General features: G+C 34.7%; 1 protein-coding gene and 1 pseudogene across 8 annotated transcripts in view; both read left to right on the top strand.

Moving 5' to 3' along the window:
* The window catches only part of CBLB (Cbl proto-oncogene B), a 213034-nt gene that overhangs the window by 112115 nt on the left and 86514 nt on the right, over positions 1 to 14405 (top strand). For all 8 annotated transcript variants that reach the window (XM_053663173.1, XM_037157012.2, XM_037157011.2 and 5 more), the window contains exons 7-9: positions 2597 to 2734; positions 5964 to 6051; positions 8665 to 8796. In XM_053663173.1, coding sequence (XP_053519148.1) covers positions 2597 to 2734; positions 5964 to 6051; positions 8665 to 8796 — 358 coding nt within the window. The remainder of the gene's footprint in view (positions 1 to 2596; positions 2735 to 5963; positions 6052 to 8664; positions 8797 to 14405) is intronic.
* On the top strand, positions 749 to 847 carry LOC119058057 (uncharacterized; annotated as a pseudogene).

Genomic DNA, 14405 nt, shown 5'->3' with positions numbered 1-14405 from the left:
TCATTCCTGGTTAGTGCATTTTCCCCACATCTTAATTGGAAATGCATTACGCACATACTAGCCATTGGTGCCATGGCGAGTAAAGTGCTGGGTATGGCAGTAATGACAGTGGAGACCCTTCCTCACAGCCTCTCATTTTCAGTGTCCTTATTTTCATATACAGGTCATTTCATTTTGGGAAGGAATTTCGTTCCTATTTTTTAAGTCTGTCTTTTTCTTCTAATATCATTTTTATTGATTTGTAGTGCAGATGGTGCTTGTGTATCTTTTAATAGTCTTTTCAAGTACAAGCTAATATTGTTGATGCCTTTCTTCTTTGCTGTAATGAAGATTTCCTCCCTTTTTATATTTAATAATTTGTATGGTATATACAAAGAAAGCACTGGGTGCAGAAAATGGTTTAGCTCATGTTGAGGTCTTCTGTTAAGATTAAGGAGAATTGGTTCTCTTTATGACCATGGCAGTTGGTCATATATTTTGCACATTGACAGTGGATTTAATGAGTCATTCTGATTCATCCAAGGATCTCCCAAGGCAGGAATTTCCATATTGTTTACTGTCTAGATTGGCGTCAGAGTGTTGTTTTATTCCTGGAGTATGATTTGAAAGATGTGATACAGGTGGAATTCTGCAGTCTTACCAATTTAACAGAGAAGTTATTTGGGAAATTATCTTGTTTGGTGCTCTGAATATAATAAGGAAGCTCAGTCCCTTTAAGGTCTCTTGTTTAAAGATCTGGAGATAGATAGTGCTCAGCAGCACATATACTAAAATTGGAACAATACAGAGATTAGCATGGCCCCTGCACAAGGATGACATGCAAGTTCGTGAAGCATTCCATAAAAAGAAAAAAAAAAAAGATCGGGAGATGGCCCTGGCTGGTGTGGCTCAGGTAATTGAGTGCAGGGCTGCAAACCAAAGGGTCACCAGAACGTGCCTGTGTCGTGGGCCAGGTCCCCAGTGAAGGGCCCCCAAGAGGCAGCCACACATTGATGTTTCTTTCTCTCTCCCTCCCTTCCCCCTCTCTAAAAATAAATAGATAAAATCTTTAAAAGTACTATTTAAGAAAATAAAGATCTGGAGCTAGTTAATGACTGTTGGAAGCAAAAGCTGGGTCTCATCACCATCGGAATAGTTTTTTTTAATTGCTGTTGTTTTTTTTTTTATCTTTAGAGGGGAAGGGAATGAGAGAGGGAGAGAAATATTAATATATGGTTGCCTCTCATGTGAATCCCCTGCTGGGAACTGGCCTGCAACCCAGGCATGTGCCCTGACTGGGAATCGAACCACGATCCTTTGGTTTGCAGGCCCGCGCTCAATCCACTGAGCTACACCAGCCAGGGCAGGAATAGTTTCTTAATAAATAGATAGTGCTCTTTGGAAAGATGTCTTCCTTTTCTTCCCAACTTGCTTTGTAATGATTTATTCTACTAAGTTTTAGGTAAAGATGAGACATTTAGTGTGTGGTAAATTATATAATATGTAAAATATGATAGAGATTAAAAATGTGTTTAGAAAAACTCAGCGAATAAATCAAGTAATTTTGATAAATAATTGCTTTACAGAATATATCTGTTTAACTGGTCCTTTGTCTTGGAAAGTGTTCCAACTGTGGTTTCATGGCAAAGAGAATAGCTGGGCCTTTTCCAAGAACATTTGGGTGCTTCAGGTTGTACTGAATTTTGGATACAACTGGCAGTCATTGGTCTGTGTGGAATTTTTAAACAAAAAAATATATAATATATATATTTAAGATATTATGTATGTATTTTTGTAGAGAGGGGATTTGAGGGAGAGGAACATCAGTGTGTGGCCATCTCTCATATACCCCCAGCTGGGCATGTGGCCAGCAACCCAGGCATGTGCTCTGACTGGGAATTGACCCTCTGGTTTGCAGAGTCATGCTCAATCCACTGAGCTACACCAGCCAGGCTGTGTGGAGTTTTTTGATCTGACTAAGGATGTAATAAATGATAGGTTGATATTCTATTTCAAGCTGTTGAGGACAATGTTTATAAACTTTTCTGAGAACTTCTTTCAAAAGGTTCTATAACCAAAGTAAGGTTCTTAGTATTCATAGGTCAGCTTTTTAAAAAAAAATACTTGAAAGAAAAAGCATATTTTTAAACAATAATATAAGTTATTAACAACCAAAACTGCAAGTTATTAACAATTTTTAAATTATAAAATATTGAATTCCACAGTAGAAACTGGATCAATTTCTGTCTAATATGGACAGATTAAACTTTTCCTTGCTTATTTTACTACTCGAAAATGATTTATGTCATAGCTCTTTCCTACCATCAGCACTTTTATACAGAGTATCCGCTACTGGTAATAGCAATAAATCCCTTGATAGTTTACAACTTAAATTATTTTCTCATATAACTGTGGAAATATTTAAATGAAATAGTGATTGCTTCTGTTACAGATCAATAGATGGAGAAGTAGAACAGTGTTAAAATAATTTAGAAGAAAAATTTATATCAGGAATTCTAAATGATTCTGTTTATTTTTTTGCTTAAGAAACTTAAATTATATAGTACTTATATACCTTTTGAATGTGATTCAACATATTTTTTTTCATGTTTTACAGCTACATTTTCCGGTTAAGCTGCACCAGATTGGGACAATGGGCCATCGGCTATGTGACAGGGGATGGCAATATCTTACAGACCATACCTCATAACAAGCCCTTATTTCAAGCCCTGATTGATGGCAGCAGGGAAGGATTGTGAGTATGAGAAATGGGTGTCAGGCTGTATTCACAGATGAGAAACACACAGACTGCTCTGTGATGGAGAGAATGGGTAGCGAGGCTATGACATGGTTGTTTTTTACTTCAAGAGTACGAAGTGGATGCTCCTTACTTTTTATTGTTCCTCTCTTAAAATAGTCACTTTAAGGTAACTTAATTATTTGAATTTAACTATATATTCTAGCAAATAAATTCCAAACTGAAATAACAGTGAGTTTATATCTTTTATAGGAAAGGAAGTTGCAACTTAAAAGTTGTTTTAAAATAGACGTAAAACTGTACATACACACACACACAGGGGTGGGCAAAGGTAGGTTTATAGTTGTGAGTATGCCAAATATCTTGTTCTTGTATTATGTATTAATTACTGTGTTATTTTCCATACGAACAACAGTAAACCTTCTTTTGCTCACCCACAAAGTGCAGGCAACCTGGCAAGTCCCTTCGTAGTAAACACATCTGTCGTTCGTTTAGTCCTACTCTGTTCCGTCCTTTGGTTGTATTTTCAGTGTCACTTCATCCCACAGACTTTATGGCCCTTTGCCTGGCTGAGCAGCATGGAGACATACGGGACTCAGGTTGCTGCAGCATGGGTTGTGATAGGAACCTAGCAGGAGACCCACCTGAGTCAGCAAAGAGCACATGATTTACCTTTTATCGTCCGAAAATAATCGCAAGAAAAAGAAAATAAATGAGTGATGGGATTATGTGAAGAAAAATAATACATTTTTTAAAGTCATGAGCTTTCTAGAAATAGTTATGTACGAATTGTATGACAGTCTGTGGTACTAAGTATGTTCTCTCTTTTTCTCTTAATTATCATAAATGCGCTCTTCTCAGTTATCTATACTTTGCCTCTAGTGCAGCAGAAATTCCTGTGCGCTCCTTTGATGCACTATGATTGCGGGATTTTTGTTTTTAAGAAAATTTGTTTTAAAGTTTTAATTTATAAGTAGAGGTCATGAGTGGACATTCTGTCAGTTGATGTAATCTATTTATATTGTTACAATGCCTTCCATCTAGCATTTTTCCAAAGCCAGTGAAAAATAACAAGCTGTGATTTGTAATCAGCAGTCTAGCCTCTGAACACCTGTGAAAATTAACTGTTAATATTTCCACACACACACATTTTCAGGGGAGTTGAATTTTTCCTTTAGGGATAGATTACATTAAACATAGATCAGATGGAAATTTTAATATGATTTTAAAACAGATCAGATTTTAGGTGAGATTAAAATAGATATTATATTAATTAGATCACATTTTGTTTTAAGATCAGTAAAAATAGGGGAGGGATACATCTGTCTAGTCCAGCTGTCACCAGGGTCAGCTGTTCCAGTAGTTATCCCAGCATCGTGTGACACAGGCGGTGCGTTGGTTTTGATAAGCAGCCGGGATTCTTCCTTCACTGCCTGTACAAGGGGCTCATCAGTGCCCTCCTGGTTTAATGAGGATGGTAATCATTGATTTGCCCTTCATACATTAAATAAAAAGAGCCTTTTAACCTGTTCTTAACAACATTATTATCGTAGTTGTAATCTTTTATTTCTGACTTTTTCCTAGAATTTCTACATGTTTTTGAAGTGTGATGATCAAAATGTTATATAATGATTTTTAAAATTGGCCACTGTAGTGTATAAAAAGAAAGTTACTAAACAACCTTTGCTTATTACCCCTCATTTAATATTTGTAGACTTTTATTTCATCTCCATAATGACACGCTACATTGGAGTCACATTCAGATATAGTCAACTTCTTTTCCTAAATCTTAAGCAATATATCTAACTGATTTGTTCCTTACCATTTGTGAATTGTCTGTTCTCTTAAGTTCTTTTTTCTCTGATTTTTCTGGATATATTTCAACAGTAACCTATTTATAGACTCTTCATTTAAGGATAAATATTCTTTGTTACTTCAGAGAGTAGTTCTAGTATGGTGTGCCCCTTAAAATATTCACCATTGTAATAGTATATTTTTAGCTTTCATTTAGGCCATCTAGAACAGGAAGATACTGAACAAAATTAACCAATACTTAATACATTGACAAAATCCAGCAGTAATACTGCCATTTGAAAAACTCTAAAATAGGCCCCGGCCAGTGTGGCTGTGTGGACTGAGCACTGGACTTCGAACCAAAGGATGGGCGCGTCCGTTCCCAGTCAGGGCACGTGCCTGGGCTGCAGGCCAGGGCCTTGGTAGGGGGCAACCACACATTGATGTTTCTCTCCTTCTCTTTTTACTTCCCTCCCCCTCTGTCAAAAATGAATAAATAAAATCTTTTAAAAACATAAAATAGGGATTTACCAACACAAACTTTATTCTAGTGAATTTCTTAGTAAAAACGGTTTTACCATAGCAAGATGGCATTAGCACTATGACTTTTATTTCTTATTTCAATTCTCTCTAATAATGGAACTTTATAAATCACTCTGTAGCTTAATTTGAAGTATGTGAAACCCGGGGTTGTAACACTTTCTGATTTCCCTAAGTGCGTGTATGGGGTACAAGGAGGGTGAGGTGGAGACAGGGATGGGAGCCTGGAGGGACGGAAACCCCGTGCAGGTGTTTGAGTGACTTCCGGGGGAGCCGGGGGCTTAATTCCAGTTTTCTCTCCTCGTGTGGTCAAGTGCGATGCGAAATGGTACACTGAACATTGACTGTGCTTCGGGTGAAAGATGTAGTATTTGCAAAGATGTGTATTCAAAGTATATTAGAATGGAACATGAGGGACCAGTAAAACAAATGTTTAACTTACCTAACAAACATAGTAGGATGTTTATTTGAAAACCATTGCTTAGTGGCAGAGTCCATATTCATTATATATTTCTTACATGAAAATGATTTCTAGATTTTAAATGTTTTAAAAAATAACTACAGTGTCTAGCACAAATACCGCCCTCTTTTTATTATAAAATCGTAAACATGTAATTCTGTAACATAGCAATATCACATTCAAGCACACCATATGACATTTTAGGTGAAATGTTCAAATTAAAACTATAATTACACCCATGTTATCACTCTACCAACCACACTCAAGAAGGCGTTCCTTCTGCCAGACCCTGTACTATGGAAATAATTATAGAGTTACATAAAAAAGGAAATGTCCAGATGTATGATTGCATATAAAAGAATCTGGTTAAATAACCTACTTGTAATTAAAGCTTCTCTGTTTATAGTAATAAAGTTTCTATTTATAATCCAGCTACCTTTATCCTGATGGGAGAAGTTATAATCCTGATTTAACTGGATTATGTGAACCTACACCACATGACCATATAAAAGTTACACAGGTAAGGATTGTTGGTGCAAATGTGTTTATAATATATAAGTATTTATCATACCTTTGATGTAAATAAGATTCTCTACTTGTGCTAGAACTAAAATCATGTACACATACTTAATGCAGTAGATAACCCAAGGAATTCTAAGGCTATTTTAAAGGAAAACATATTACTTTTTCCACTTTTTAAATAAAAATTTCTGCTATTAATAGACTTCCTTTCAATATAATTTTGTTATTTATTTGGGGAGATAGATAAGCCCATAGGCAGATAGATAAATATGGCAGAGCCATAGTCTTAGGAGACTCCATAGCAGATTAGGATAATTATGGCATTACTTTTAGAGTCAAATGAATAAGTGAAGCTAGTTAAAATTAATCATTACAATCTTATAAATTCACTGCTGGCAGCCTCATAGATTATGAGTGGGGGGATAACTTCGTAAAGGCTTTCTGGAGTGTGACATTCAGTCATGATCAAAATCTAAATAAAAATGTCTTTGACTCTACATTTCATACATTTGGTAGTTGCATATACACACTGATCTGTACACCAGTGTTCCCTTTAGCATGTTTCATAAAAATGTGAAAGTACAAAATACTGAAATATTCTATCATAGGTTAAAAAGCATATATTACTCATACTGTATTATACCATAAAGTCATTAGTAAGAGGGTAGTAGTAACTACATTTCCACATGGGCATCTCTGCATTTTATGTAAAAATCTTCTGTTTATGAAAAGTTCAGTGATAGAACACTTTATTTAGTAAAATTACATTAAGTTCCATTTCTTTAAGTACAGAAATGACCAAATATGAACATAAGAATATATTTAAAAAAAATGAAAATTACCAAACACCAAACTGGTAACAGTGTTTTAACTGAGGAGGCACAAATGTTTGGAGAGTCAGGGAGAGGAGGAAAGGATCTTTTTACATGTAATCTAGTTTTAAAATGTCTTATAACATGTATTTTTGTGCTTTGTATAATAAATAAAAATCTGATAAGAAACAAATTATAGGTTTGAAGGAAGACTGTAGATAATTTTTTTAATTTTATTTCTGATTCTTCAGCTTTTAGTCTCAGTAGTCTTGATATTATATGAAACATACTTGTTGACATATGTACAGCTTTGTGGGCAGCTTTTAAAATTTAATATATTATTTCCATTTTTAAATTGTGTAGTAATTCTGTGTTATATAACATTTAAATATAAAATATTTTACATTTTATAAAATCCCTCTTTATAAAACTGTTGTTTGAAAATACATATCCAGGAATAGTATCATTCTCTTAAACATCTCATAAATACTTGACTCCTTATGATGCATTAAATTCTGCATCTAGGTTTTTAGCTTGTGGTAATTTTTTGATCATTGTAGATTGGTCAAAACCAATCTGGATGTCAAAAAACCCTTGGATGTCAAAACCAACATAAATACTTATGTATTTTAGGGACTTCGGTGATTTATAATTTATATTGGGTTACTTCAGATTTATCTTTTTCTACACTAATCTAGTCTCCTTTTTATCTTTTCCTTAATTTTAAAAATAAATTACTTTTATGGTCACACATACATTTATTATCATGGACACAATTTACACACATAATGTATATGTGTATGTATGTAAATCTATGCATGTATACATTTTTTTCTCACAGACACTGTAAGATTTTTTGGTAGGTTAAGCATTAAATATTGTCATTTATTTATCTTAGTACCAAGTACATAGGCACTTTCTAGATTAGAACATTATTTTATTTAAACAAATTTTATTTCTATAATATTTGTATCTCTATTAAACAACACTTTTTTGTATTTTCTTTACATTCATCAATATATTTATATATCCTTTGTAAGAGCTCTTTTCAATATTTGAACACTGAAAATTTTACTATGCCAGAATGTTCTAAGCTAGTAGTAAATCAAGAGTTTTTATAAAACAGTTTTGGTTGCTGAAGTGAGTAAGGTGAGGATCATACATTTAGGATTAGAAATTTACTATAGATTTGGGAAGAATTTAGACCTATGGACCCTCAAGTATTTTTTTTAAGTTCAGTATATCTGGTTGTGTTTGGGAAATGACATGACAGCAAATGAGGGCCTCCGCGCCTGCCATGAAGGAAGGGGTTTGCAAGTGCTGCTTTTCTTCCATTCCGGGATTCTATAGGTATCTAAGAAACATAGTTTAATGCAGCCAGAAGCATTGTATTCATGTATATATTTGTGTTTTGACAGTAAAATTAGATGCATATGTGGCATTTACAAAGAAAATAAAGTTAATTATATTGATTTTTAAAACCGTAAGTATTGTCTTTTGAATCACTGTGACTGTCTAAGCAAGTCCCTTCCTAAAGGAATACTACAAAACATTAAATATATCAGAGATGTAAAAAAATAGCCTTTATAATTTCTAATGAAAGCTCAAATATTTTTGAAAATTATTTTGTAAACCAAATGATTATTACCAATTTATATCATGTCTCAAATGGCACCATAACCCCGACATGATCAAGTGTAAGGATGTGCTGTGAATCATTGTATTTGAGAAAATTCAGCATTAGCTGCTCATGCATCAGATACATTAACATTGCTTTTTTCCTTCCCCCCAAATTCCAGGAACAATATGAATTATATTGTGAAATGGGCTCCACTTTTCAGCTCTGTAAAATTTGTGCTGAGAACGACAAAGATGTCAAGATTGAGCCATGTGGCCATTTGATGTGCACCTCTTGTCTTACAGCATGGCAGGTATAATCAGGGGCTCATTAGCCTCGAGAATTTCTTCCTTATATTTCCTATCAGTATTTATCTTTTCAGTTCTCTTCATCCAAGGATTCAAGAAATAGTACTGATACTTGCTTTGAATAGTTGTTAATAAAAAGTCATGTTTGAATTTCTTTTATTTATATAATTTGATTTTTTGTTGATTTAAAAGTTTTATTTTCATTTAATTTTATTTTATATTCGTCAGCATTTATTCCCCCTATACCCTCTTCCAACTGCCCCACTTGCCTCTCCCCGACAATCACCACACTGTTGTCCCTGCCCGAGTCCTTACTTTCCCTTTTTGTTCAGTCCCTCCACCTTCGCCCCGCCATACCGCCATAGCTGCCAGCCCTCTGTGTGTTTGTCTCTATTTTGCTTGTTAGCTTATAATTTGATTTTTTGCTGTGCTTTATGTTTTGTTTCTTTTGCATCTATAACTTTGTATTAGTCATAAGTAGTTCTACTTCTGTAGAAGTATTTGTTTCAGAAAGTCACTTATCCATGTTACCAGTTAACTATATTGACACTATTTACTGCAGATCAGATTCTGCTTACAGCAGGTCAGACTGTAAAGCAGAGTAAACCCTAGTAGATAAAGCATATGTTAATGTTTCAGCCGCCTCTCTCCTCCTGAGGAGGTGGGGCTCCTATCCCACATGCATCTGCAGTTGCTCCTTAAGGCCAAAATGGGAGAATCAGACAGGAAGTGTCTCCCAAATATTTATGGTTCCCACAGAAACCGGCGGTAAATTTTTCAATTTGCAGAAGCAGAACTGAAGATAAACTGCCTTCCCCTCTCTAGGCAAATGTTCAGTAAATGTAAACTGATTTGATTTTTTTTAATAAGACCTAGAGAATAACTGGTTTCCCCAAGGCCTTTCTTGTACTTCTTTAACTGTAATAAAGGGTGAGACTTAAAAATAGATCATTGAACAGAATTTCAAGTTTTCAGTGTGTAGCAGATTCTTAAAATATTTTGATTAAACCATTTTTAACTGCTGTTTAACACAGCCAGTATTGAAGTGAATATTATTGATGGGGCTTAGAAAACAAATAGTTAAATTTCAATTCTTTCTTTAAAATTGCAGCTGACTGTATAATCAACATCCCCACCGTAGTCCTGAGCCCTCTCAGCACTTGGTGTTCTCTCCAGCGCAGAGCTTGCCTTGCCTAAGGGTCCCCATAGAGCATCTGTCCAGGAGGGGAATGCAGACTGGAGGGGCGTTGATGCCCGTTGAGCTCATTGCTCAGTAATGAAATATAATGATTTTCACCTGTTCACAATCTTATGAAAAGGGCGCTCTTCTTCCTTTGGGGACATTTAAAAAATGGATGAAGAAAAGGATGAAGAACCTAGGAAATTAATTACAATCGAGCTGAGTTTTCAAAGCCATCCCTGAACTCCTGATATCCCTGTTTACTTAGTTAAAATCATTCAACATCCCTATACTTCTATCTTCCAATACACATCGGGGTTACATTTTAGTTCAGTTTTTCCTTGATATCCTTGCCCTAATTTGCCTTTATTCCTTCATGATGTTGGTGAATTTTGCATAGTATAGGAGAAATTGGAGGAAGGAGGATGTTTAGTATGTCATCAGTAAGCTCACTCTCATTTTCTGGGCACTTGATTGCTATTTAAATGTTAGCAATAGTAGATTGCAGACTTAGAAATGTTTTTATAAATGACTTTCGGTAAATTTAGCTAAGCTGGTGGAAGGTGAAACTGTTTGCAAGTGTGTTTCAAATGCCACACTGACTGGGATGGGACTACTTTAGGATACTGTGCTTTACCTGGTACCCATTGAGTACTTATTGTATTTCAGTGTGAGTGTTAAACTGACAGAGGTTCATTATGCGTGTCACTCCTTTGGATTGACTTATGCCTTCAGTGTGGTGGTATGGTTCTCACAGGTACAAATAGTAAAAATTTGCATTCCTCCCTAAAGAAAACTAGAATTTTAGGCTGGTACAGACTCCCCATACTCTCTGCCTTCCTGGATGACCTGGGCGTTCCAGCCTCCTCTCTTGCAGCCCTGTCTAGGGGCACAGACAAACACACATATTGTGGGACTTGGCATCTTTAACTTGATACTTAACTTGTATTTGGAAATTAAGTGGATTGGAAAGTCAGAAGCTCCCAATAGTTTGCCAGACACCTTTGACAAACAAAGATTATTGTTTAAAGTGTTGTACAAAAGTGTTTACCTGTGGCCTAGTGTGAATAAAAGAGCACAACTGGACATAAACCAAAAAAAAAAAAGATTTTATTTTGCTTTCTGTATACTTTTGAAAGATACACCTTTTAAAATTTCAGGGTCAATGCTATATAGTTTATTAAAGTTTGTGAACTATTTGCAATAGGAATGTTATGTGGAAAAGATATGGGAACTTTCCAGTTGTCACTGGTGTTTTTATTATTCTTTGCACTTTACATCGCTACAGCTTTTCTGTATGTGCCTTCTCCAAATGGTGCAGTTCCTCTTGCTAGTAGCTGATCAATTCCTCGATTCACTTCATGCATTTGTGCATTGGGCCTTCTATGAAGCTATGTCCAATCATATTTGTAAATTGTTAACATTTGCTATTTCTGTTTTACTCTGAAGTACCTCTCATTTTTCAGCTTCACTTTCAGAACTTGAGGAAGTGCATAAATTGTCAAGCGCCAAAAACAGTCTGAGTAGAATTTTAGGAGAAGCCATATAAGAAAGTAGTAACGGAATAGTAGTGTGCTAACTAAAGTAGTAACAAAAGATGACAAATTTATAAGTACTCAGAGGTCAAAATAATAATCAAAAGAAATCACACTCATGGCACCAGTGATTAAAGTTATTAACATCTTAATCTGATCATAGAATTTTTCATATAGAGTAATGAAAAATATGCCAAGGAATTATTTCAGCATTATTTTTAATTCTTCCCACACAAGACAGTTCATGATTAATAAGTATTTTTCTTACAATGTTCCTGTAATCTCTTCATTGTATTTGTATTGTAAACATTTGTATATTTACCTTTTTCTCCTCTAAAGTGTGCATTACTTTACCTATTCTAGAATTCCTCTTGCTGAGCAAGCATGCTACCTACCTACACATTAGTAATTATGACTATATGCTACAGGTTATGTAAATGGAAGAAGAGGAGTGAGATTACATTAAAGGACATTGATACTATAAATCAGTTGCAAAAAACCCTTATAATGTCTTAATTCTGTCCATTTCCCTTCTGAGAAGACTTTATGATCTTATCAAAGATCTTTTCTCATGCTCAAAAACTGAGAATGAATTCTAAGAATTTTAAACATCAGATCAATTTTTACATTCAGTAGTTGGGTGATTCCCTTCAACTTTTCACAGTTTGACTTCTTCCACTTATTTTTGAGCCCACGTTATTTTACTTTTATTGCCTGCAATGATATAATGGAGAGATAGTAAAGCTGAGTTTCTTTCTTTTTTAAAAAAATTATTATTTTTTTTAGAGAGGTGGGAAAAGGAGAAAGAAAGAGAGGGAGAGAAACATTAAGGTATGAGAGAAACATTGATCAGTTACCTCTTGCTTATGCCCCAGTTGGGGACCAGGCATGCAACTCAGATGTGTGCCCTAACCAACCCACAACCTTTCTCTTTGTGGGACAGTGCTCAACCAACTGAGACATGTTGGTCAGAGCAAGACCGAGTTTCTTTTTAGTGCTTTTTTACACCAAGAAACATGGCATCATGATCCCTTATTCAAGTTTTCTGTACCTTAAAGACTGTTCTTAGGCCACGGTTAGAAAGAATTCCAAAGTGATATTCCATACATAGTCTCTGTTATCTCAGTGGGATCTTAGTGGTCAAAGGAAGCTTCAACTTTTAAACATTTCTGCTTTTGGGTGATCTGAATGTTTCTTCATTTGCATACGGATTTGACACCATGGTGCTTCCTGCTAACCAGCAGAGCTGTTTTGGCAGCTTTCATATGTTGTATGAACCAGCAGTGTTTGACACTCATTTAAAAATGTAATCACAAATGCCCCCGTTACTGAATAAAAATAAAAGTCTTACATAGTTAATGCAACTGACTAACATTACATATTCCAAAATCCTTACATTGTAGCCTTAATGAGTTGCTCACTGGACTTAACCTAATTGATGGTGAATCAGAGAACAAAATTATTGAACATCTTCATAGTTCTGCAATACACTGTCAAACAATGCATCTAAACCTATAGGTGTAATAGGAAACATGAGTATTATGTCTGTGGATATGAGTGCATGTAGTTAAAATGTCTCTTTTGCAACTTTCTCCTTATTTAAAATGGTACAGGTTTACAGTCCATATTTTCTGACTTTAAAGCCAAGTGTTTTCATTTTATATGCATATATGTTTTTTCTTTAGAGAAAAGGTGAAGTTTTTAAACTTAATTACGCACAGTAATAATTTATTTTTGCTTTTCCTAAATGGTTTGGTAGAAGCAGACATGGATTTGTTTCATCTGTTATTCTCCATGATTTCAAATCCATTCATTTACTAATTTATTTACTTAGGAAACATTCCTTAAAGAGCTGCTATGTCTTGAGTTCTGTACCAGTCTCTGAGCTAAGAACACTAAGAAACAGCCCCTGCCCTCAATGAAGTTAAAATTAAATCTGTAAGTTTTATATAAAGGAATGTGGTATTAATAATTGCTTCAAATGAACATCCTGTTATCCTTCAAATTTAATTATGGATAAGATGTATTTTTGTTACTTTGTCTTACTTTGGTGGAACTTGCTGATACGGAAAGGATTTTAAAGGCTGCATGTCTGCCAAGAAGCTCTGATAAATCAGTCAGAGTCCAATCGGAAATATTAAACCCTAACCATAAAACATTATGCCTGTGCAAACATCTAGCCAGTTGTTCCTTGCCAACTTTTCCTTCTAGTTGATGCCCTACTTTGTTTTAATTGAAATTTATTGGAGACTTAAATTTTAGGTAATTAACAGAAACCCTAAGAAATGCACAGTAGTAGTGTCAGTTGTTACAGGCTGCAAGCAGTTACTCTTTAATTGCTGTCATAATGGTCCATTAGTCATGCCTCTGAAGAAGTGTCAGATACTTTTTTCTCCTTCTGAAACATTTGTTATTTAATAAATTGAATAAGCAAGCCCAAGTTTGCAAAGAATACTAAATAAGTTGAATCATCAATTCTCTAGAGGCATTCTTTGAAACAGGATCACCCTGGGTGTGGTATTTCTGTTCTCTTTGGCAATAAAACTTGGAGGATTTTTTTCACTTCCACACAATTCCATGCATATTAACAAAATATTTACAAAATATTTTTTCTTCATCTTGAATTCCTCCATATCTTCCTTTTTTATAGTAGCATTATGCATCTATGATAATTGCAGGGTTACCACATAAAGTGTAAAGTAAGGATTTGTTTCCATTCTATGTTTTTTTTTCCCCCAGTAATTTAGAAAATAGTTCTCTGAGCTCATGACTGGCACAAACTCAAAACCATGTTCATCAAATATATCTTTCAAAATAAAAATGGATACACATGTATCGACATTTGCAGACTTGTTTTGAAATACTACTAAGGATTTCAATTAAAAATACAATTAGTTTT

This window comes from Artibeus jamaicensis, unplaced genomic scaffold, assembly GCF_021234435.1.
Source record: "Artibeus jamaicensis isolate MK-2021 breed Jamaican fruit bat unplaced genomic scaffold, CSHL_Jam_final contig_3126, whole genome shotgun sequence".
Lineage (NCBI taxonomy): Eukaryota > Metazoa > Chordata > Mammalia > Chiroptera > Phyllostomidae > Artibeus > Artibeus jamaicensis.
Note: the sequence above shows the minus strand (reverse complement) of the source record. Positions and strands in the feature narration are given on the sequence as shown.